This window comes from Cydia strobilella, chromosome 7, assembly GCF_947568885.1.
Source record: "Cydia strobilella chromosome 7, ilCydStro3.1, whole genome shotgun sequence".
Taxonomy (NCBI): domain Eukaryota; kingdom Metazoa; phylum Arthropoda; class Insecta; order Lepidoptera; family Tortricidae; genus Cydia; species Cydia strobilella.
The window spans coordinates 15336593-15362655 of record NC_086047.1 but is presented as its reverse complement, the minus strand read 5'-3'; the positions used below and the strand labels follow the sequence as shown (position 1 = coordinate 15362655).

At 36.5% G+C, this 26063-nt stretch overlaps 2 protein-coding genes across 2 annotated transcripts in view; one reads left to right on the top strand and one right to left on the bottom strand.

Annotated features, from left to right (window-relative positions):
• The window catches only part of LOC134743236 (uncharacterized), a 33978-nt gene extending 23949 nt beyond the window's left edge, over nt 1-10029 (bottom strand). Inside the window, exon 1 of the mRNA XM_063676643.1 lies at nt 9859-10029. Within this exon, the coding sequence (XP_063532713.1) occupies nt 9859-9948 (90 nt within the window). The 5' untranslated portion in view covers nt 9949-10029. The remainder of the gene's footprint in view (nt 1-9858) is intronic.
• Nucleotides 1-22135, top strand: part of LOC134742853 (uncharacterized) — a 273946-nt gene extending 251811 nt beyond the window's left edge. Inside the window, exons 2-6 of the mRNA XM_063676036.1 lie at nt 7634-7732; nt 17303-17415; nt 17766-17908; nt 20485-20648; nt 22005-22135. Coding sequence (XP_063532106.1) covers nt 17317-17415; nt 17766-17908; nt 20485-20648; nt 22005-22135 — 537 coding nt within the window. The 5' untranslated portion in view covers nt 7634-7732; nt 17303-17316. The remainder of the gene's footprint in view (nt 1-7633; nt 7733-17302; nt 17416-17765; nt 17909-20484; nt 20649-22004) is intronic.
• The last annotated feature ends 3928 nt before the right edge of the window (nt 22136-26063 follow it).

Below are 26063 nucleotides of genomic sequence, written 5' to 3'. Positions count from 1 at the left end.
TATATTTTATCAGTTAGAACTTAGAGTTCACAATCCTTTGTCACTATTCTTTACGTTTATCTGGAATATTCGCTATCCTAAATGTCAAATAACTTCGCTACTCAGATGCTGCGCAATGTCGATATTTATATCGATAAAGTTACAGTTACGATATTTCAAGTTTGATGTTTGGTTCGGTAATAAATTATTATTTTAGACACGTTTCTAATTATTATTTGGGATAATCAATGTCTAAGTAAATATGGCAGCTCTGGTCATCAAGCACTAAGTTAAGTCGGGGTCATTTCATGGCAACCTTTCAAACCTTCGTATTCCTTTACATACGTTTTTGTTTTTTACACCCATCATATTTTCATCGTTAAAATAATTAGACTAGGTACTTAATGTACTTATGCGTACAATGCATGCAATGTGCCATGAATAAACGATTTATATTTTCTATTTCTTTATTATTAATTATTGTAGGTTCCCACAAGATGCCGATATTAAAAATAAATGGATCAATGCTACTGGGCAAGAAAATTAGTTTCCGCAAAAATATAGCACCATTTGCTCGGAGCATTTCTTAGAGAAAGATTTCTGGGGATAAAATTGCCATACATCTCATCTAGCGTCCACACGCCTAAAACTTAGTTACTAATTTAGTAATTATTAGTGACATTCGGGCTCACTAAATTAATAAAAAGTGTTCCATACCACGCAAACTAGCGTCAAATATTGGAATTTTGCCGCCCCCCTTCCTGATTTGATAGGTCACAATCTTACAATCAAATCAAGTGGGATCGATGAGCCAGTTTCATGTATGCTTCCACACCATACAATTAATTTGACAATTTAATCAGGTTGTCCCGTCTAGATTGGCCTTAAATGCTGCTACAAGTAAATATATTGTTAAAGACGAATACTTACCTATGTAAGTAATTGCAGATTTGTTATTACAAAATAACAGCAGTACCGAGTTAATAGACCTTTAAAGAACTATGATTTTATCTGTTTGACTTTAAGATATATTTAATGTTCACATTAACAACCTAGTTGGTCAATTAATAAGAAACAAATTTCTAGTTAGATATTTGTTGTACTGTACTACATATTTTTTTTTCATACAATCACGATTATCACTACCTATATTATAATCATAAATAAAGTATCATCTAAATGTGTTAAAACATACGGTAATGAAATATCAATACCTAACTGAACACACAAATATCGATAAAACACTCGACATTACACTGTCCCCTCCCTATATCGAATGGAACGAAGTTCCAACGGTTAGCTACTCGCAGGCATGTAGAGATCTCGAAAACACCAGTGTAACGTGACCGTGAGATCCGTAACAAACCATGCGTAATTAGACCTTACTTATACTGGTTTTTTAGCCCTTTTCTCGCCTGTAATAAGTAAGTGATTTTAAAACTATATAAAATAACGCCATCTGGTGTTGAGTAGTTGTATTAGGTGAACGTTGAGCGAGCTTTTGTGAGATTAATGAGATAATGAAAGAGTCGTATGTCATATAGCTTTGACATTATATTTTAAACCGTCACTCATGTAGCCTACAGTTGATATTCGTTCGAGAAATGTCCACCGGTAATAACCTTTTGGTATGGAAAGTTGCTACGAATCAGAGCAATTTTGTAAGTGTGTGACGTATTTTAACGTGGGTATGAATGTGTGAGTTTAGCGACACTGGTTTTCATACTAAATAGGAGTCATTTCACATCCACTAGTTTATTAATTCGTGAAATGCTCTAACAAAAATGGCAACACATCGTAACGTCACTGTGTCACGTTTCTTAGAAGCCGCTTCGCTTAGAAGCCGTTCCAATGTATGGAAAACAACAACAATTTTGTCGGTGAAATGTTGCGTTTATGTATATTGTTGCTGTACAATATTTTTTAAAATAAAATGTAAGGAATCAAATGGTACCGTAATTTTTTCCTATTTGTTTAAAAAAAAAAATTTTTTTCGGCCTAGTTTCCCCTCTGGGTTGGTAGGTCAGATGGCAGTCGCTTTCGTAAAAACTAGTGCCCACGTCAATTCTTAGGATTGGTTGCCAAGCGGACCCCCTGCTCCCATGAGCCGAGGTAAAATGCCGGGACAACTTGAGGAAAATGATGATGGCATTCAATTTTTTCTAATTTTTTATTCAAATTTCAGGATCAATTATACAAACAAATAATACACGCGATTACATAAAGAATATTGACCAGGTTCGATGGTTCCTAAGAACAGATTTCGCTATCTCTCATAGTTTCTGACTTCTCCATACTGACCCATTTGGATTGATCAGCCTGTATATTACAGACTATTTTAGGTCAAAACAGGAGTTACACCTTATATTTCTGTAATTGATCTATTTTCTTCTCGTAACGAAACAAGACAAGAAAGATGTTCATTTTATATCTTAATTATACCAGAAGTCGTGCATCATGTAACTCTTTTTGCGTAATAATGTACCGAAATAAATTAATTTTCGAAACACTTTAACCTAGTGCGTGTCATGATGGTGTCATGTAATCTTAGTTGACATTACATTTGAGCTAGATTATGATGCAACTATTGAAAACGAACATGAGAATAAAGTTGGTGTGTCAAATTCAATTATTTAAACATTTTATTACTACTAGTTACAAAATGCTATGACTATTTAGTACGACCCGTAATGTAATTACAAACACGAAATTATACAAGTAAAAACTATTAAGTAGTTACTAAATTTATGTAATTGAGTAAAAATGTACGACGGACACAAAAATAGTTGATCATCGAGTTGCACTTCAAAATAAGTAAGTAAATAATTAATGAAGAATGGAAAGTAATAATTGCACCATAAATTGGGTGTATGTTTGTTAAGGAAACCTGATACTAAAATATGAGTAGTTATACCTATTTACTCCAATTAGATATGTAAACATAGCTATACATAATATGAAGGAAAATATCACAATTGATATTGTCATAAAAAACACATTTATTGCAGATGTGACAAAGTTCAACGTTCTAATTTTATATCTGACAATATAACAATTTCCGGAAATATAATCTATAATAAATTCATTCACATCCCATATCCTACACGTAAAATAATATTTATGAAATGAGGGCACGTAAATTTTATTGTTATTGTTGTAAAATTATTTTTAAACCTCATGGGTGACCAATTGCCATAACCGTGTAAAGCACCCATAACGGCCAAGGTCCGGAGGCTCGTACAAACAGACTGGTCAGTCAATATGAATATGTATGACAAATAGGATGAAAAATTACCGTGCGTAATTGGACAAGTCGTTATTACAAAGTATTTTAAATGGGTAAACAACAATTGTTCCGGCTTAAAATGTTTATTGGCGGCCTACTGCAAAAAAATACTTCCTGATCCAGGCAAAATTTGCAATAGTATTTTACACCTTATTGGCCGAAACGTTAGCGAAGGTCTCCGTTTCAGCTTGATTGAGTAAAATTGCTTTCGTATGTCCGGATGTTCTCCTCTACAGGTCGCAATCCTCAACCGATTATCTTGAAATTTTGTGAGCAGGTTCGACGATTAAATAGGAAGCTTTTGTCGATTCAATTTATTGAAATTTTTCAAAATGGCGGAGTTATGGGGGTTTTCGAGGTCTACAGCTCACAGAGCCACTAGTTGTATCTTGAAATATTTCTGCTGTTGCTTTTTAGGGTTGCGTACCCAAAGGGTAAAAACGGGACCCTATTACTAAGACTCCGCTGTCCGTGTGTCCGTCTGTCTGTCTGTCACCAGGCTGTATCTCATGAATCGTGATAGCTAGACAGCTGAAATTTTCACAGATGATGTATTTCTGTTGCGGCTATAACAACAAATACTAAAAGTACGGAACCCTCGGTGCGCGAGCCGACTTGCACTTGGCCGTTTTTTTTACTCCTTTAGGTACTTAGGGTCTTAGGCACATACTCGTATGGAGTCGTCAAGTCAGCTAAGGTGCTACTTAGATAGTAGGAAACTCAGGCAGATCGAAGAAATAGAGATATACCTAGGGCAAGATTTTGTCAGGTATTCGATATTTGTTTAATAGGGCTTGCTGAATGCTTCTTAAAGGAATCTGATCCGTTTTGAATGAATCCACATGTCACTCGCAACTCGCAACAAATATCAGAATCCAAACAAAACTATGACTCACTACGACGACGACTCGACGTTATTATGTTTGATTTTGCCATCTTTAGTTTGTTTTTAGGGTTCGACCTCATCGCTGCGGTTATATTTGTATTTTTGAGACTCCTTTGAATATGGGTGATCTTTTTATAAGGCACGCTTGATCCGGGTCTCGCCACATCTTGCTGCGGTCGCTTCGCTATATGGATCTACACTTGTCATATTAGATTCGAAAATTTCATGCGGTAAAAAGTATCAGTAACATTTAATTTGATTTTTATTGTTCATTTAATTTTAATTTTACAGACATCATTATTTTATTTGCTTAATAAGCTTGACTTTTTTACTCGCACCGACGTTATATACCTGTACATGTTGCCTTTGGAATTCGGCATGCAACGCAGGATTAAAATAAGTAAACATGAATATACAACATATACTATTGTATACTGTATACCTACGCTGATGCTGTACCTAGATAGGTATACCTACTTCCTGCATTTTAACCAACAAAGCATCTCAAATTTGGCCAATGATTGATGCCTTATTATAAGATCATTAATGGTTCTCCGTTGTTTTCGAGAGAATCGTGCCCAAATCATAAGCCACGTTGTTTTTACCATTTTTTTTTCAAGTTCCGATATGTTAATAATAGTGATGAGCTGTTTGATGCGCAGCCGATATGTATAATGAGATCTTTTTAAAAATGGTATGGAAATCTTTACTGGTATTATTTATTGATTTTATTGTTTCGTATGGATATATTAAATTGAGATTACAAGTTACCTATATCAAAGATAGATATAACTCCGTAATAGATGGATACAGTCTAAGGAAAAAACGTGCCTCGAAAATCAAGAAAATTTGATTCTCGATCAGAGGGCGCTACTAGCTTTGGCCTATTGTCGTATAGATGGCGTTGACGGTTTCGTTTGTTATTTAACAATTTAAACGCATATTTATCAGTGAAAGAACATGGGTCAAAATCATACAAATAATTAATGCAAATAAAAAAAATCATTTATTACATTTTATCGTATTTTTATAAATCTTCATTTTTAGTTTTAAGGTGTGTCGATAGATGGCAGTGAATTTACTGTGGTTACAAAATCTACTATGACAGAACGGCTCTATCTTATTATATCCTCTTTGCCTATATTATTATGATCGTCAAGAATCCTGTATACATAAAATCATGGGTAAGGCTTCCAAACCTTCTGAATACGAGCTTTTATAATGTACCTTATCACTACATCTTATAAAACAAGTCCTTGAGGAAGGTTTAGGGTGTACCTATAATTTGTTAAGGTTTTGTGTAGCCCGTGCAAATCCGAGGCGGATCGCTAGTGATCAATAAAAACGAGTCAGTTTGGCACCTCTACATTTTTCATGTCAAAAATTGGCTTAATAAAATTTTCAAAAGTAATTAGTGACATTCCCATGTCATCCGATATTGTTCAGCTTAAAATTGATTACAGCATACTTAATCCTGGATACACTTTAATGCCCTTTGCACTGATAACCATAGACAATTAGATACCAATCAGTACGCGATAAGAACAAGCGGTATTTAAGCTGCATGCACACTTCCGCATTCCGACTATTCTGAGTAAAGATGAAGATACACCGGCGGGTAGCAATTTAAACGACCCAAGACGTGTTCCAGTAGAAAATGCAAAAACGTGCAGCTTGCCTTGAACGATGAAGAATATAAGGATATAGACAATGGTAATATCTAGTTTTAAAATATTTTCCTTTTAGAATTGATATATACTGGACTAATATTTCCGGTTCAAAGTCTAATTTTTCCACGCCTCGCGACTTTTCCACATACATTCAATTTAATTGTAAAGTAAATTATCTCTTCTGATTTTGAGTAGAAATACGACAATAAATATAGATTAGAAGTAAAAGGAGAAATGTTCGTCTTATTTAAAACCTATAATTAGGCCAAAGTTAGATATACTAATTATGTTGGTATACTATATCAAGCAAAACAAATTATTTATCAAAGTTCCAACGACCCTTTAGGCCATTGACAGTATTTTTTTACTGTTTTATAAATCTGCTATTAAATTGTTGTTTATGTATGTTTACCAAAAGACAATCGGCACATAAGGAAAAAATCCCTGACCATTTTTTGCAAGCCCAGTCGTTGTTTTTAATGCCTTGACTTGTTTGTAAAAACTCGCTTCACAGGCTATACAAATGTGTTGTTTTGGCTACGTATTGTCACATTAAATACCTTTTGCAGAAAACAACTTTGGCAATATTAGCCTTTTCGTGATTGGGTTAAGAGTTTCGAGATAGCGCTGGATTTTGCAAACTTGAAAGGAAAATTTTTGCGTGTCAAGCGCGCGTGTTTTGATGATGGGATCCATGAGGAATCTCGCTCTTTTGTCTGAAATAACTGCAGGTGCATATTCAAGAGCCAGAGGTTTCATGTTAGCACGTGCTTAGTTTGACATGTTGTCAGGTTTCACAATATTCTTTTACCACATCAGCTCGTAAAGGCTCTCTTAATTCTTGAAAAACTAATAAGATATTTGCGTTTTATCCACAAGAGTGGAAAAGTAATTTAATGCAAATTTTGAGTTGTTTCCTTATGCTGGCTGGTTTTAAGTGTTGATAGATAGATAGATTTTTATTGGTATTAATCATACACTGTCAGTTACATACTTAACAATAATTACTTACAAAATGATAATAAATTTAGATTCATATTGCATAACATTCATTTGGATTTAAGTTTTACAGTTAGTATCTTTCTTGCGTTATGGTAAAAAATTTGTTTTCACTAGGAAGCAAAGTTTGTTTAACTCTCGTGCCTTGCACCCTCGCGACGCTCAAGATTCCACTTATCTTTCACTTGCTTGGGTATCAATATTATTAGCGCGGGGGTTTTAACAACAAATTTGCCCCTTGTAACTATTTAGTTATATAAACGAGAGAAAAAGATGTCAAACTATGTGAATAATATAAAGTTAGACCAAGATAAGTCTGCAACGATTTTGATAGCACACGCAGTGCAACTAGTGCAAGTGTTATTAATTACGTCATAATTTCATAGAAGTTTGTCATTTAAAATAACACTTGCACTGCGTATGCTATCAAAATCATTGCAGACTTATCTTGGTCTAACTCTCGTTACTTAGGGCAACAAAAAACGTTATCCTGGAAATAGATCCAGATAATGTAGGTATTGTTAAACCCGCGCATAAAATGTGATGCATTTATTATTTATTTTGAAAAGCGGTATACTAATCAACGTAAACAACTGCATAGCAATCACATACTTAGGTACTTGACGAATAAAGGAACACAAATTGCTATGCACTCACAGTCCAGTCATTTTTCTGTGGTCTAATAAGGTTACAATATACAAATAAACTAATATAACCTTCAAATAAACCTTTATAGTTATTTTGTCAGATTAGTATCAGACTTTGGCATCAATGTGACAGCAGTGACGTTTGTAAATTTAATGTAATATTTAGTACGAAAATGTAATATTTATGTTTAAATTAATTGTGTTATATGAAAAACACTGTCTGAATAAGATATTTAGAGGAGAGTTTCGTTCGAAAATAGATTATGTAAGTTTATCTTAATATAGTTTTGAGCATTATTTACTTCACTGGCTCAGTGACCCCAAAGGCAGTCTTGGCCTCATAGTCCTCAGACACAAGAGAGCGCAACTTTGCTCTATTCGGTGTCACTTCACGCCAGTCAGGTACACCGCGAGGAGCATTCCAGAAAAGTGTCAGGTACGTGACGCTATTTTGAACACTTCGGATAAAGCTAAGAAGCCGATATTTGGCACGATAATGTTTGAGACTTAGCTTTAAATGAGAAGAGAAAGGGGTTGCGATCCTCGCTCCGGATCGTATCTGGTCCAACAGATCTCCTTGGCAATTCAACAAGGCAACGCTGCCAGTGTCATGTAGACTTTTGGGACGGCTACGGTCCGAATTGGGGACTTCGCCTAGTTTAATTTAGTGTTTAAGATTGCCAAAGCCTGTTGCGGATTATATCATTTGTTAGTAGATGACGAAGCCTGTCGCTGATTTGTTTTTGTAAGCACTTGACGAAGTCAGCGTTGCTTATCACTTTAAATTCAACGGTATATTACAAGATTTCTGCAGGTTATTGATGTAGCTGCCATATACGAGTCACGTCCCCGACAAAACAGACTCTTTTGTGGAATGCCCCATGAGCTGTCGGATCTTTTAGGGCTATTGATCATTAATGGTAGTAGCATAATTATAATACTAACCGTAAGAGTCACTCATATTTGAAAGAGACCGTGAAATGGGAATTCCGTATCAACTTCGCAATTTTAGTATTGGCAAAGGCCAAACACACATTTCCTTTTGCATGTGAGCTTTAGCCTTGCGTGAGCTTTCATTTGCCGAGAGCATAATATACCAAGAAATGCAAGCGGAATAAACAATGAGCTATCCTTTGATTTGAATGATTGCTTTGAATATAAATAAGATAATTCTCGCTAATTTGCCTGCGGGAAAGTACTGTTAGGGCACCGTTTATACCTTATAATATTTGCAGCGATAGTCCTCAGAAATATCACTAATCAATGACATTAAAATCGCTTATAGTAAGATCAAGTGTTGTACGAAGAAGAGGAACGCCTGAGCAGGAAAAGGACTTTTACCACTTTCAGTGCCTAGCGCCTCATTTTCAATACAAAATGAACACACCTAGCTCACCTATGTAACTCATTGTTAAAGCAATGCCATAATTTCTAAGCTTCTTCTTGTGTGACCGGATTTTATTTCGAAAGGAATGTTCAAATGTGCATAATATGAAGTAGTAGGAATGTGAAGTAGTTTTTCTTTTCGAACTTTCAATCCACAGATACTAAGCCTTAATTAGAATAAAGTTTTTTTCAAATGAGATAGATTAGGACTAGATATTGCGTTGATCCAAATAATCCGATGCTTAATTATTGTTAACTATACGGTCAATCTGCCTACAAAAATGCCTGAAATGAATCACTTCTAAGGATAAAGCACAATTCTGTCCTTTTGACGTTAAAAAACCTGCTGTGGAGATAGACTCGTTAAATTCTGACACAGGCTTTTTTATAGGGTTATTAAAGCTTCCTTGAAATTTTTATTGATAATGAAATAAATTAAACACTGAATGCTCTTTACACATTATACGTGCTCATGTTATGCGTACGGTGATAAAAATAGTATATTATAAATATACCTACTTATTTTCATATCAATTTGTTAATTTAATAATGCATAACCTGCACAAGATTAGGTACATTAGGTAGTGCTTGTGATATGAACTCTTTACAATTTGTTTAATTTTATTTAGATCCTGTTTTAATATCTATCAGAGATTCCTGTAAATCATGTGAACTCAAATCTAAGAGCTATATTTTTTATTTTAAAACCTTATAAGTAAATTCTAACGTGGAAATAGTTATAATATATTGCTCAGGAGAGATAAAGTGTAGGGACCTCTTCACAAAAAATTGTCCGAAATTTAATACACTTTATGAATAGGCGTAGATTGCATTTTTTTTAATGGTCAACGGTTAAAAGGTTAAAATTAACCTTCATAGTCTATTCACACACGTAAATGATACAACCTGGAATCTATTTAGCCTTCATGTAGAAAAAAATGTAAAAAAGTTTTCAAAAAATGGCTACTTCCTATAAAAAAAAAGTTTACAAAATTTGTTACTTACCGCAACCGCACTAAGTGTCACAAATCGTAGCATGGTCGGTTCACGTCTCACGCGAGTCACAGAAAGGATTGAGGATTCACCTGTGCGCATCTCGTATATTATACCGCGCGCAGCCTCCGGTGACGTCAGCGTGCCGGTAGACGGCGTGGCCGCTTCGAAATAAACGCGCGGTTTTTCTGGGGTACAATTATTAGAAGACGTGCCAATCGTACTATCGTGGCATTGTTTCAACTGTCTTTTAGTCTTAGTACATCAAGTATACTCTACTATCCTACTTATCCTTGTCTACATGCGAGTTACTTATCCTTATTTACTTTTATTTGACGTTGAAAATCGAAAGTATAAGTTACTATTACGGCCCGGCCACGACATCGCGCGGCGGCGGCAGCGGCGATCGACGGCCATAGGTTGGAGCGAGACACAGTGATCGGACCTTTCGTTCCCACCTACGGCCGCCGCTCGCCGCTGCCGCCGCCGCGCGATGTCGTGGCCTGGCCGTTACCATGCACCAAATTTGTATTAATTTCAATCTTTATCTTCCTGATTGGACTCGTTATTTAAATGAAGATTGGCACTTTACGAAAATTTTGAATTTCAAAGCACAAAAGACGGTGCCAACATTATGATCCCCATGGAAACGGCATAGTTTTCAAGTAGGGTAATTTCTTAAGAAGCAACATTGAAAATTGCATGCTTTCAACCTACAACGATACTAAACATATATATTTTATAAATAAATAAATATTATAGGATATTCTTACACAGATTATTATTATTATTGTCAGATAATGTCAAAAAACAAGGCCCCGTAGACAACATGCCAATCGCTAACGCTACGTAGCGAACGAAACGAAACTGCCACTGTCACACTAATATGGAAGAGTGATTCGATAGCGAAGCGCAAGCGATCGTAACCTTAGCTAGGCCGTTAGCTATTCGACTGCCAATAAGTGACAGCAAAGCGTTTTATTATATTGTACTCTATGAACGACCGTTTTTCATAAAAGTCTAACCGCTGTCTCTACGCTGTACGCCGCAAACCAGTTCTGCGCATCTTTACACTTGACCTTAGTTCGCAGTACATTGACAATCGTTCTAAAGGCTCTTATTGTGTTATTTGTGAAAAGCGGCAGTGGACGCGACATTTTCAATTTGCTACTGTTTTACGTATGATTAATTGCAACTTAATTATTATATTAAAATAGGGGTATTTAAGTCACGGCTAGGTTTTATTTAAAAATTAATCTTATATTCGTCAATTTAAAATGAAATACCAACCTATTTACTTCGAATTAGTTGATTCTTTATTTATGTTCTAAGTAGGCCTTCTGACAAACATCTGCGGTTGTTAGATATTTAATTATTCTTATAAGCTGCGCAGTATATATTTTTATCGTTCGTACACTGTGCCGAATGACTTATAGAAGATTCCAAATTCAAAATCAAAACGATCGCTTTTTCAGCGGTTCCATCAAAAATCGAGTCACCAGTAAGAAATGGGAATAAATGCAGACTCTAAAGTCTAATATACAAACCAGGAGGCTTATTCTAATTGTACCAACAGTTTATGAATTTGATATAATTTGTCAGTGTCATAACAATTAGCATAAGCCTTCAGTGTAGATTACAAATTTCAGATGCGTATACAGCACGGGGCAGCACGGCTTAGACTCCCTAACCCTGTGGTGGACGTGGGGCGCCAAACGCAAGCTATGTACCCAGCTAACATTATAATGCCAGCATAACATTACAAATTACAACCGACGTGTGCACGCGCAAGCAGCGATCTGGAGGCCTAGCCAAGATAATAATCCTTTGCAGACAACGAAACGAAACGCTATAATTTCCGTACATTACTTATAATATATCTTAGCGTTTGGTTTCGTTTTTTGCAAACGATTGTCGTGTCGATTGTCGTCGTCTTGGCTATGCCCCCTGGTGCCGTGCTGCATTTCAAATTTGCTGTAGTTCGGCTTTAATGCAATTAAGTAAGATTAGCAGTATCTATTATTCCATGGGTTGTATTTAATTTGTTGTCCGAATGTAATATTTCAAGTAAAGGTGAACATAAGTCTGGATTAAATTAAACTTCGTTATCAAGATATAATACTTCACCTTAGTACCTTTTCCTCAAAGTACAACGACCTAACAATTAACCGATTCTTGTTATTCATTCGAGGCATCTTTTTACTACATTTCTGCATATTTATTAAAATACTTGTCTTTATTCATGTTCAACAATTTTAACGAGACAACATTTTACCGATTAACTTTTAATTTTAGGCTTCCTAATTTAGACTTCCCGGCAAGTTGCACAGAATGTACGCGACCCAATGATTGTTATAAAAAACACTAAGTACTGTATTTTGTTGTAATAATTGGCATCCTTATTTGACAAAGCAAGCAAGGTATGTTTGGGAGAGCATAATCCGCAATCAGTCCTCATACGATTCGTTGGAGAGTTTTTAACACAAGACATCAACGGACGCGTTTATATGATAATTATGGTATGATATAATTTATTTATCTCACAATATACAATTTCAATTTGACTTATTCTTGGGAATTTATATTGTAATAATCATAAGTTGGGTTTACTAAAAATAAATACAAAAAAAAAAACAGTCGTATGACAGCAGGTATTTTAGAAATAATATACAATTATTTAAGAAATAAAATCACCCAGAGTATGTCATGTATGCGCGACAAAATTCGATCAAAATTGACACTTGGCGCGCATGATCTTTCCCGTTCTTTCTTGCGAAATGTGACAGAGACAGCGGCAAACCGATGGAACGGCCTTAAAAACAAGGTTAGGTTAGGTTAGGAGTTAGGTCATGAGAGGGTGTATGATATTATGACTGTTTATACATAAGACATATAAGCTACCGCCTTCTCATGAGTCACGCGTGTGCTTATTGGATATTACACCATGTTTATTTTAGCGTTACGATATGTGACCTTTAAATAAATCGGAAAAGGACTGGGATTCGCGGAAATTATGCTAAGTAGCTCTAATAAATAAAATAAAGTAGAATGGTATTTTAGGCCCTGAACGAACTAACATACCTATATCACATATTTATTAATAAAACGGGGTTAGTCGTAAAACCGTCGTATAATAAAGATCAAACTAAATTTCGAACACATATGTAATTTAAATTAATGTATCAATAAAAACTAAAAATAATACGTAGTCACGATTTACCCAAAAAATAAAACGACTTGGTTACTTTGGAATTGGGATGGGAATTTTGGATTGCAAGATTCTAATACCTACAGCGCCTCAATAATAGATAGGTGGTTAAAAATAAAGAAAGAAATGAAAGTAGACCTCCTTAATAAAGGCATACTTAATAACACGAGAAAAAAATCAAGAAGAAGAAAAGAAAGAAGAAACAAAAAGAGCTATAACTAAGATCTATCCACTATCAATATTTTGAAGAAGTTGCAATTCTGTCGCGAGTAATAATTGTTGCATGAGTGAATTTACAATTGCTTTACTCCCACAAGATGGAGGTCTGTATTGTTTTTGCAATCATGCAATACATTCCGCTTGCAGAAACAACATACTTACTCTTGCCTCTCCGGTGAAATCATATGAACATCATCACAATCATATGATTATAAAGGGATATGTTACATATTTTGATAAAGCCTTATTTCATGAAAATAAAGTTTATTGCATAAAATATCCTTGACCTTCATGACAAAGTTACTTAGAAGTAATATTTGGGTGTGGTTTTCACAGAAATAGGTGAGCACATCGGCATCGATAGGTTAGAATTATTGAAAGAGAAAACGAATGAATTTTACCCCTTTGTATGTACGTATTACCCATTGTAGGATGTACTGAAAATTGTTTAATTAACACCGGAATTAGATGAGAGAATTTTTGAGAGAAGAGACCATTACATAAACACTATTTAGTGGCTCGGGCTCTGTAACGCTGCGTCTTACGTAAGCGAACAACTCGCAAACGCGAAGCTTTGCTCGTCTTGGCGGGGGCACCACCGTTCCCCCAAACTCTGTCTGTCTAATAATACCTTATCACGCTTAAACCGCTGAAATGATTTAGATGAAATTTAGTACGGAGATAGTTTGAGGCCCGAGGAAGACAACCATCATCATCATCGTCCCACGCAGACGAAATCGCGGTTAGAAGCCTATTATCATATTAATTATGATGGTACGAGCAAAATACAAGCCCATACTACGTCATAGAACCTTCTAGTTAGCAAAATTGCGTGTTCAAAAGTTGTGAATCACACAAATCAGGAAGTTAAAATAGTAACAATTTAACAATATTAATTGTCTATGCGGTGGCATCAATCAATTAAACGCCTATTAAGGTGTCATGTCAGGTTGTGTTCTTATGTAAACTATTAGTTATGGTGAGCTTGAAGGGTCTGTATAAAATTAGTTTTTACGTATTTGGCATCTCCGCATCTAAAAAAGAAGTAAACATCTTGAATTGTTTTAAACACCTTGTTAGTTTCATTAAATAACTATAACAAGTCTTTGTTTAGTAAAGGTTTGGTGTAAGCAATATTAAACATACATAGGTATCAGATACAAATATAGAATTTATTTAGATGACAACTTTAGGTATAAGTACTTTATAAGATAAGATTACCTACAAGAAAAACACACTATCCATAAAGACTTGAAATATATTGGAATTAAAAAATAAAACCACATCCTTCATTTTTTCCCCATAGTTTTAAATTCAAAGAAGCGTATGTCTCGATAAAGTTCGATATCAATCCGTCACTTACTAAACGCGTAAAAAACGTTAGCCATTTTAGTCATGCTAATAATATGCCATGATCTGTGGCTTATGATATCCATCACTGATACCATGCTAGATTACAGTTCCCATCGCTTAAACGCCATGCTCAGGCGCACCAGTGGTTGTAATGCTGTATTACTTTGATTTAACCAAACACGAAAATACTGGGAATGTAGAAATACATAACGGTAGCTGGCATACTTACATAACAATTTCTTGCATATTCCATTATTGCAAAAAATTTAAACGTGACTTTTTTGATGTCATGAATGTACAAAGAGAATTATTTTCCCACTTGAACCCAACAAACTTTCAAGTTTCTAGCATATGGCATCAATTGCCATGTATATGGTTACCTAACGCAATCTCGAAACATTTCTTGGTCGATGTTTTATTTGCCAAGTTTTTATTTGAACGAACGCGTTTTTTACAAAGGTCACAATTCTAACTTCTTCTCTTCTTCAATTTAAGAGGTACCATCTTGTCCAATTCTAACTTAACCTATCCCAATAGTTTCTACATCATGCCTTTTTCAAAAGTTCTCTTCTTCAATTTAAGAGGTTTCCCTTTTGTCCAATTCTAACTTAACCTATCCCAATAGTTTCTACATCATGCCTTTTTCAAAAGTTCTCTTCTTCAATTTAAGAGGTTTCCCTTTTGTCCAATTCTAACTTAACCTATCCCAATAGTTTCTACATCATGCCTTTTTCAAAAGTTTAGTTAGAACGATTATCGGTTTTGGAGAAAAAATTTGGCAAATGTAACATCGGTCGAACATTTTTGGAAGTTGCGATAGGATACCCATGTGTAAAATACATGTACTTACAGATTCCACCGTATCTAGTCATTTCTAAACATTTTATCATTTATTAAGCAAAAATGTAAAATTATAAAAAAAAAAACAAAATATGTACAATAAATTAAACTATTTTCTGTCAGTACACGAGTCAAAACCAATAAAATATCGTCACTGTCCTTAACGTTTTGGATTTCCAATCTTCGTCGAGCCGAACGATAAATTTCCGCAGCGGTAGTAGCAACTGCGGGCTACGCGGGCTCACCAGGCGCAAGCAGATAAAAACTTCAGGAGCGAATATCCAGAAAATAAGTATGCTTCAATCATGCGTCTTCAGTTTTAAACCAAAAGAAAGTGTATACCTAACCCATGTGTATACCTAACTTGCATGCCTGTAATGCAAGCAAATTGCAAATGTGCCTTTATTTTTTTTAAATCGCCTTAGGGTTCTTACGTAAGCTAACCAGACCTGTCCTATGGGTCTCGGTCAAAATCTGTGAAATCCAATAGGTTAATCTAATATCACATTCCTAGTCGTAAGACTTCCGTTGTTGAGCGCGTCGCAGCGCATTCAACGGTTTTCTGCAATCTTAACCAGATCATAACTTTTGTTGATGGACGCCTATCTAAGTATCTACGCTTCCTGTGCTGGACAACTGAACAGTAAAAAAAATTACAAAGAAAACTTGCAATCGCGTTGACATTTCAATAAATACCAAAGAAATAAATTCAAGACAATCAAGTAATATTAGAAGTTTTGAGCATATTTTTCTTACGGATCTCAGTCATATTTATATTGACATGCTTGAGGCGATTCTCAAAGTTAGCAGTGGTAATAATTCTTTTGTAACGCAATAAGTTTATGAGAACTATTGTAGATAGATATGGCTTTGGTTAGCATCGCAGCCATAGTATCGGGGGGATCGTCACGAAAAGTTCAAGGTAGCTGGGACCCAAACGGACATGCTTACTCATATTTGCATAATTCTATGAGGCATCTTCGTTCATTAATTGTATAGTTGGAATAGATATAAGGTATAAGCGGTTTCTTTAGCCATCTCATAACTAAAACGATTCATTTGTCATTGCTACACATGGTATGTGTATACACATGTACCTACAGTACCTATTAATAGACAGTTAATTGAAATCGGAAATAATGCCTATATTATTTATTAAGTTGTGAGAAAAAGATTTAGCTGTGGCTCTATTGAAAAGGGGTAGAAGTCTCGCGCAGTTCAGGATAAAAGGATTCTCAAAATAATATTGCGGAAAAAAATATATTTCAGGTTGAGAAAGCAAATTGCTAAGCATTAATAAGCATAGGTTCATAACGAAATTCAAACTTTGTATGATAAGTGTAGTTTAGACAAAGTTTTTCTGAGATGATTAAGTAATTAAGATGATGTATTGTAATACAGTAAACCCCCGGGGACTTTTAGCAACAATTCGAATTAGGTATTAATTAACTAAAGAAGAAGAAGGTACGGAGTGAAATATGTCGAGCGTTTTTCGACTTAAAATACGTGAGTGACCCGTTATTAATATATTTAACTAAAGAAGTGTAGTTTTATCATAAACCTATAGTCCAAACAAGGTTTTAATTTACCAGTATCAAACTTATTCTAGTGACATGTTTACCAAAAATCTCTCTGTCCCATAAACAGACGCCAATATCGCAGGAGAACGATTTTACAATGCTAATAGATTATGACAAATAACTAATAAGCTTAGGCAATAACAGAAGTGATATTCGTATTAAGAAACTTTTATACGAGATCAGTTGTTTTCAGTTCGCTATCAAATTGACTACCCATTTTGAATGTGTAGTTTCGATAAAGAACCTTACTCCACAGCATTAGAGTCCACAATGGGCAGCGGGCAGTCCGTCCGCGCCTCGCACTTCTCCCGACCGCAGGCGCCACCAACGGACGAGCAGGAACCCCACATCAGCATCTCCAACAAAATGGTGAGAACAAGACAAGCGTATTTTTACCAGTTGGGTAGCGTCCTGGGTAGAAAAATATTTATAAGTAGACCGTCAATTAGATTAGGTACTAAAAAATAATGGACACATATTTTTTGTTTTGGGTTTTTTCTTTTGTCAATCAAACAAAAAATCAAAAAGATATATAGCACGGAAAGGTCAGAAGTGGGGGCTCTACCTTAGAGCGCTTTCACATTGTCGGTCAACATTTAGGAAATTGCACGTCAACCAAAGCACCTTATTCAATAGGTTAGATCAAACTATGTTAGATATCTACCTTGTATTTTACAAGGTCCCGCCTTCTAGGTATGTAAACCATTTGCCGTTTTCAGGTAGAACGGCTTGTAGAAGACGCTACCCTCGCTGGAGGAGCGGCGGCAACGCCGGTGACGCGCAAGCCACGGGAGGATCTCAAGGACAAGATACTCACGGAAAAAATGAAGTGTCTGGATGAGACGCACTCGGAGAGGAGCAAGTGAGACAGCAATATCAGTTTCAAGTAGAACGGGTTGTAGAAGATACTCCACTCGCTGGAGGAGCGGCGGCAGCGCCGGTGGCACGCAAGCCGCGAGAGGATCTCAAGGACAAAATACTCATAAAGAAGATTAAGTGTCTGGACGAGACGCACTCGGAGAGCAAGTGAGACAGCAATATTCTGATATTGCTGTTTACAGGTAGAACAGCTTGTAGATGCTACACTCGCTGGAGGAGCGGCAGTGCCCGTGACGCGCAAACCACGGAAGGATCTCAAAAACAATTATTAAGAGAAGAGCAAGTGAGACAGCAATATTAGACGTTTTCAGGTAGAACGGCTTGTAGAAGGGACGCCAATTGTATGGCTTTTATCGGAAAACAAAAAGGGTTGAAAGTTGAAAAGGTTGTCCGGTCCCTGGTGCACGGTTCCGTAAGTCCGTCTCCACTGTTAACAACTGACAATTCGTAAACCCATGGAGTAACTTCATCATCATCATCATGTCAGCCGATAGACGTCCACTGCTGGACATAGGCCTCCCCCAAGGCTCGCCACTCCGACCGATCCTGTGCCGCTCGCAACCACCGAATTCCCGCGACTTTCACCAGGTCGTCGCTCCATCTCGTTGGAGGCCTACCGGCAGTTCGTCTTCCGGTACGCGGACGCCACTCCAGAACCTTCCGGCCCCACCGGCCATCAGTTCTGCGAGCAATGTGCCCCGCCCACTGCCACTTAAGGTTTGCAATTCTGCGAGCTATATCGGTGACCCTAGTTCTACTGCGGATATCATCGTTTCTGACTCTATCACGCAGAGAAACCCCGAGCATAGCTCTCTCCATTGCCCTTTGCGTGACCTTGAGCCTTCTTATGAGGCCCATCGTTAGCGCCCACGTCTCAGATCCGTATGTCATCACTGGCAACACACACTGGTCAAAGACTTTTGACTTAAGACACTGCGGCAATTTGGACGAAAAGATACTGTGGAGCTTCCCGAACGCTGCCCAACCGAGTCGGATTCGACGAGTGACCTCTTTCTCGAAGTTGGACCTACCTAACTGGACTGTTTGTCCTAGGTATACATAATCGTCAACAACTTCGAGCGCAGAGCCTCCGATTAATACGGGAGTTGGCACAACATGGACGTTAGACATGATCTTCGTCTTGTCCATGTTCATTTTCAGACCAACTCGTTCAGATACTCTGCTGAGATCAGCGAGCATCGCACTGAGGTCCTCCATGGTCTCAGCCATGACTACGATATCATCGGCAAACCGAAGGTGAGTGATGTACTCGCCATTTACATTGATGCCTCGTCCTTTCCAGTCCAGAACCTTAAAGGCATCCTCCAATGCAGCGGTGAACAGCTTTGGGGAGATTACATCTCCTTGTCTGACTCCCCGCTGCAATGGAATAGGCTTCGAGCTCTGGCCCTGTAGTCGGACGGACATGGTGGCGTTTTCGTACAGCGTTGGAGTAACTTACGGAGTTATATCTATCTTTGGTAAACCTCACTGCAAACACATAATGATCACTGATAGTCAGTTAAAGCATTGCTGTTAGTACAATTTACGGTTACCCTGGTTCTCAAAAGTTGGTATTTAACAATCATCTATTTTCACTGTTTAACTACTTACCGTTTCTTTTTTACCGTCTCTTTTACGGCAATCAATACCTCTTCGGTTTTAACACACATGCTGCCATCTAGCGGCGCTTGATTGTAGCTTAATGGTTGAGGTTGATGCATTTTCGCAGTTCTTTGTTATTCACGCTAGGGTTAGAGGATGTCGCTGTAGTTCTTCTATTTAATTACAGATGGCGGCTAAATTAATAGTTATTATGTTAAATTAATACTGCTTTTTAAAAGATGCTGGTCACCGTTAGAATGAATTAAATGTGTTTATTTAGCAAGTCATAATTAAGTATATATCATCTTTTTTAGCGTTCAAATAATCACCTTTTATGATTGTGTACCGCGTTTTGGAATTAACTTATACACTTAGGGCCGATACAAACGGCAACATCGGCGGTCGGTTCCCATACAAGTTGCAGTTGGGTTGCAATCCGTCTGTACCGGCCCGTAGAGTTAGGTAATGTTTGTTAGGGTTCCGTACCCAAAGGATAAAAACGGGACCCAATAACAACAAATACTAATAAAAACAGAATAAAATAAATATTTAAGTGGGGCTCCCATACAACAAACGTGATTTTTTTGCCGTTTTTTGCGTAACGGTGCGGACCCCATCATGCGCGAGTCCGACTCGCACTTGTTTTTAAATAGACGAGAAAATAACATATAAAGATATAAAATTCCGTGTTTAACTTGAATATTGTTGACATTTCTTCAACTTAAGTAAAGTTTAGTGTATGAAGGCAATGTGCATAATCATTTGTGACGTTTTCAACCAAAAGGTACCACTTTGTCGCTTGTCGATAAGGCTGATTTCAAATTGAAGCTATATGGAAATAGCGCCTTGTTGACAACCGACAATAAGTACCCTTCTGGTTGAAAATGGCACGTTTAATTACTGGGTGTAAGAATTTATGACATTTTACGCGATATTTCATTGTTCCCCTTCCAGAATAACAGTGGATGACATCAACTCACTGGTGCGCCGCATAGAGATGCGGTCCTCTAATTTGCCGAGTCTCGAGCCCGTGTGCCCCGATTACCAGCAGCGCATTATCGACTGCTACAATGAGGGGGAGGAAGGAGGAGATGTTGTGCAATGTTGGAATACCATCGGTTAGTGTTTTTTTTTTAAGTAAAACTTCTTTAGGCGCTACTAGAGGGGTAACTCCGTTTTTCTTTCTGATGGAAGTAACGCTCAGTAGTGAGACACGCACAATAGGACACGCGACAAAGTGCTAACATAGCGATAAACCAAAGAAGTTTTACTTCAATCGCGCGTAAAGATTTTTTTTTAAATATAATATGACTGATCTATTGGCATTAGGTTAAACATGCGACAAGGTAAAATAGCATTGATATATTTTCTTACTTATTTACCTAAAAATATTCAAAGGCCGTGAGCCAGATTCAGATTTAGCAACATCTTATGGTTTAAAACTGTTTTTACAGTACATATGGTGCTATTTTACCACACTAGTGTGACAATAAGCACATTACGTAACTATGTTGAAAATTTAATGGGCCATATGTACTGTAAAACGTTGTACGATACATGTGCGAATAGGTAATTCGAAACTCGTTTCGTATTTCCTAGTTCTCGCACCTGTATCGTAATGTACTATTTTCTACCATGAAATAAAACGAAATGTAATGAAATATATTTACGTCTAGTGCCCACAACAAGCCTTATTGAGCTGACTGTGGAAGTAGGTCGATCTGAGTAAAATTGTCCTATAATATTTATTATTTATTATATTTATTGCAAGAACATAGTGTTTTGATACAATAAATAGTAGTCCTTATGTTCCACACCCTATGATAGGCATGCAATATAAAGCAACCGGCAAGTAAACATGCAAACAATACAATATAAAATCATATCAGATGATAAAAATTACAATTAGGAAATTATTAAAATAACTAAGTATCAGGAAAGAATAAGTTAAACATGTCAATTTTAAAATTATTGCATTACAAATTAACTATCTTGAAGATCACTTACGCTGATGGCAAACGAAATGGAGTGAAAATCGTGCGTAAGATACGCGTGAATCACCAAGATCGTCATGGTCGTATTAAAACGATTTCAAAACTATATATAATTGCGAAATTGGAATCGATCCCTTTGGTTTGTGTCCAAATTGAAATATTTTGTGAGTTTCAAATCTTATCTTTTTTTATACTACGTCGGTGGCAAACAGGCAAATAAGCAGTCTCCGTAGCCTATGGACGCCTGCAACTCCAGAGGTGTTACATGCGCGTTACTCACCGGCAGGAACACAACACTATTAGGGTCTAGTGTTATTTGGCTAATTTAAATGCACGTGTTTCACCTTCGCAGTTTCACCTGCAGAGCTAAGTTTATATTTTATATATTTATCACATAGACACATATGACAGCTGTCATGTCCATACTTTTTATAAACTTAAAACGTAAAATTGTATCAATAGTGGTCATCTTCTCCACAGGTGAGTTTTCCCAATGTGTAGCGGCGGCGGGCGCGGCCCGGCTACAAGCGCAGTCACGGCTCGCAGCAACAGCGCAGACACGGCGACACAATCTTACCGTACGAGGTGATGGCCGCGGCTTGTCGCCGTGACCAGTCTTCCAACCGGCTTAGCACAGGAGATCCGCGACATAGCCTGCCCGTCGTTTTCTAACTGTATTATTTAGACAGAGACGGGTAGTTTATCTCACGTACGAGATGCTGTCGGTGCACTCTTGTTCCTTAGCACCCACCTACCTGGTGCCTACTGGTCAGGCATCCGTGAAGTGTCCTACTAACAGACAGACTGCCGTTCAACCGTGTGGTGTCCAACCAAATACGACTTACAGCGAAAATCAGAAACCGAAATTTCGTTATCTGCCTCTCTGTCACTCTTACATAATAGAGCGATAGAGAGGCAGATAACGAATTTCGCGCTAAACCTAGCCGAAGACTGACCTAGTGAAAGTTCTATTATTTAATCTTAAATTAGTTTACAACAGTCAAGTGTGCCTTTCTTATCTTGCGTCTTCTTTTATATCATACCTAGCTGAAACGTCACTAGTTAACTCATAATTATAAATACTGAAAATAAAACCATCAAACCGTTAGTGTAATGTTTGTTATTATTTATTTTGCTAAGCACAGTCTGTTATATTTTATTAAACAAGATATCTTTAATACAATAAAAACAATATTATTTCAAAAGTTTTCTTAAATATACACCTCTCTTTCCAACCACACGATATCGGGTCAGCAAAGAGTCAAAATGCGATGCGGATTGAGAACTTTACATACTCTTTTAAAATGCCGAAATCGAAAGTCGGGAGTTGAACCTGCAATTATATCTTGCACAAGGAAGCGCGCAAAAATATCTAAAGACATAAGTTTGTGTCAGATATGTATGTGCTCTTATTTTCTTAAGATATTATGGTAAGTGGACAAACTCTTAGTTTGTCCGTACGTTGTTACGCCACTTATATTAAAAGTCACACGAAACGAACCTAACCGCCTCTCAAGCGAAAATTGTAATTCCTACAAAGAAATTTGAGCGACTAGAAGTTTTACATACAAAACTTTTACGCGCTCTATTTTATTTGTATAACCATGCTTACCAACGAAAACTAGTACTTGACATACTTTATGTTCGTGCCAAGTTTCATGTAATTTAAGCATGTTTTGAAATGAGAACATAATAACTTCAGTCTTCAATTGTATGGGAGCGGTTTTTTTGGCGGCGGGTTCATGCGACTTTTATGTTTCCAATTTAGTACGGGTACAATAAACATGGCCTAAAAGTCCCCTTTCTTAGGCAGTTCAAAGACTTGCCTTCGGCCGTAAGTCAGTAGGACAAAGCGTGGAGACGCTAGTCATTAAAATCCGTAATCTCGCCTTTAAAAGCTAACTACAGCAAAAAAAAAAAAGGATAAATTAATCAACATGCTGAATAAATTTACAAGTCCCTTGAAGCAAACTTAATGTATTTTTAGGACTCGCTAATAATACAGGAACCACCAAGAAATCAAAGTTAGGATTTTGGATTTATCTAATTACCGCATAGGTATTTGCAGTGTCAAATTGTATATGGTGATTATGATTATTTATTATTTTGTACATAAATTAATCAACAAATTAATCATATACATTCGCTATTCAAATTCTCACACATAACGCGGCCAAAATGATTAAAAGCGGAATTATGCCAATTAAGTATGATCGCCGCTAATGAAACGCGGCCAATGTAAACCAATGACGATTAATCGTCATTAGTAATTAGTCAGTCTAATGACTAACTTGTACCTATATTAACATTTTTCAGTTCATATGACTCTGTATAATGGTTATGATTTTTATACTCAGGAAAAAGTTGCACACGAGTATCAAGGCGGGAGAGTTTAGGTATAAGAAAGTTTATTCACATCGAATACATTTTTTTAAGATAAAGTTAAATTGTCTCGTTCAGGATTTTGTCCACGACGATGATGTATAAGAATTATCATTAATAAGTTAATAAAAAATATACCTAATTTTCAATTTTCCAGCCATTAAAGTAGAACCTACTAAATGACAAAAGTGTTTACAACTGAAATAGCTTCGAGATAAAATCTTTTGGATTTTTTGTTAAAATATTAATTTGAATCTTGCTAAGGATATCTTTGCTACATTCCCTAAATTGGAAAGGAGGGTTCAATTTGGTCGGCTATTATTTAGATCCAGATCAAGGAGTAAAACTACTAGAATACGATATTACCCAACGTAGTCATCAAACGATTGAAATAATAGCTAAAATAAAAATAATGTTGTGGAGCTAATTACAGATGGAGTGCATTGCATTAGCTATTTATGCAACAAGTGCGGAAATCATCTTTACGCACGTGTATCATACAATGTTTTACTATGCATTGTGCGAGTAAATAAAAAAACATATCATGGCAAATAAGTTTAATAATAAATAATAAAAGGAGTGTTTTAAATCGACACGAGTTGCAAATTACCTATTCGCACGTGTATCGTACAACGTTTTACAGTACATATGGCCCTTTAAACTTTCAACATAAGCATGAAAAGTGCTCTTTTCCGCACTAGTGCGAGAAAGTAGCACCATATGCACTGTAAAAAAAAATTGAAAACAAAAAGCAGTAGTGCGGAAAAGTAGTACTTTCCGCATGATATGGCTCCGTAGTAACTTTTCGAACACATGCATTGTAAAATCCTTTACCATCGTATTTTCACGGAAACGCACGAACGTGTTATGCTAGTTCAGTCAGTCTTAGTACAATAAGTACTGAGGTTGACTGAAGCAGCGTGATGAATACAAACGTTTCCGAGAAAATACGATGGCAAAGGATTATGCACTATATCTGTACCGCATGGCACCGATTTAACGTTTCAATTCGGACACAAAGTATTTTAGTTGCTGAATCAAGGCATTAAAATTTTAGCCAAACTGAATAATGGGAGAGATTTGTTTTGGAAATGAGCTTATTTAATTGCGGTTAGGCGCAGGTGGCAAATGGTGCTGCTATTAATTTTACTATTGTGACTTAATTTATTTGAATGCTCGTATGTGTAATATAATTCTGTCGCATTAAAACCTTTTTTAGTGGATGACTAGAATTTATAACAAATGCTAGCTCGACCCATTCCACGAAAATTTAATGAATTTTAGTCCAAATGGTATCAATGTGGTTCAGTTTAATGGTAACTTGTACATACAACAAATGAGCCCGAATATTACGCGAGAATTTGTTCAATTATTGAAATTATGCTTAAAATTTTATAGATACACTGCGAAACTGTATTCCACAAATAGGATGGCTAGCATGTACTTATTTAAATTTCGACTATATACAAGGTGGCTTGGTGGGTCTTGTTCGGTATCGTATTCTGTTTAGGAAAACGTAGAAGAAAGCTTTTTTGATGCGTCATCCGTCAAACGATTAAGGTTGTAGAGCTTGCCAAATAATTAGACACATACATAACATACACCTAAAGAACCTAACCCTCCTTAGGCAGTTCGCCAAAAAGGTATAGGTCGTAATCTGTAATCCTTAATAAAAAATAAATAAATAAATATCATGAAATAAAACTATGAAAACGGATTATATCGCGTATATTGAATTTATAATACATCCCGACGTTTCGAACTCTTTACAGCGTTCGTGGTCAACGGGTGACTGAGGAAAAATTACAAAATGCAAAAATACCCACATACTAAAATAATGAACAATCATAGACTACAAACTTTAAGGCTGGTTGTACATGCAAAATCGGTTCATAAGGCTAGTTATACACTATAATTATTTTTCAAGTAAAGATATATATATATACGCGATAAAAATAAACTATGCCGGCTCCAACCCTACACCACGGACCCGAGAAGATTTAATTCCCTCCTAAATTGTAGGAGGGTATCCCAATATGGGACCGGCAACAAACTCGGCGGGACACATCTTTTCAAAACATCAGAATGTCCAGCATCATCCAACACTACGGTCTCACAGTCTATGTCTCGCTTGCTCCTTTATCAGGTGGACTACAG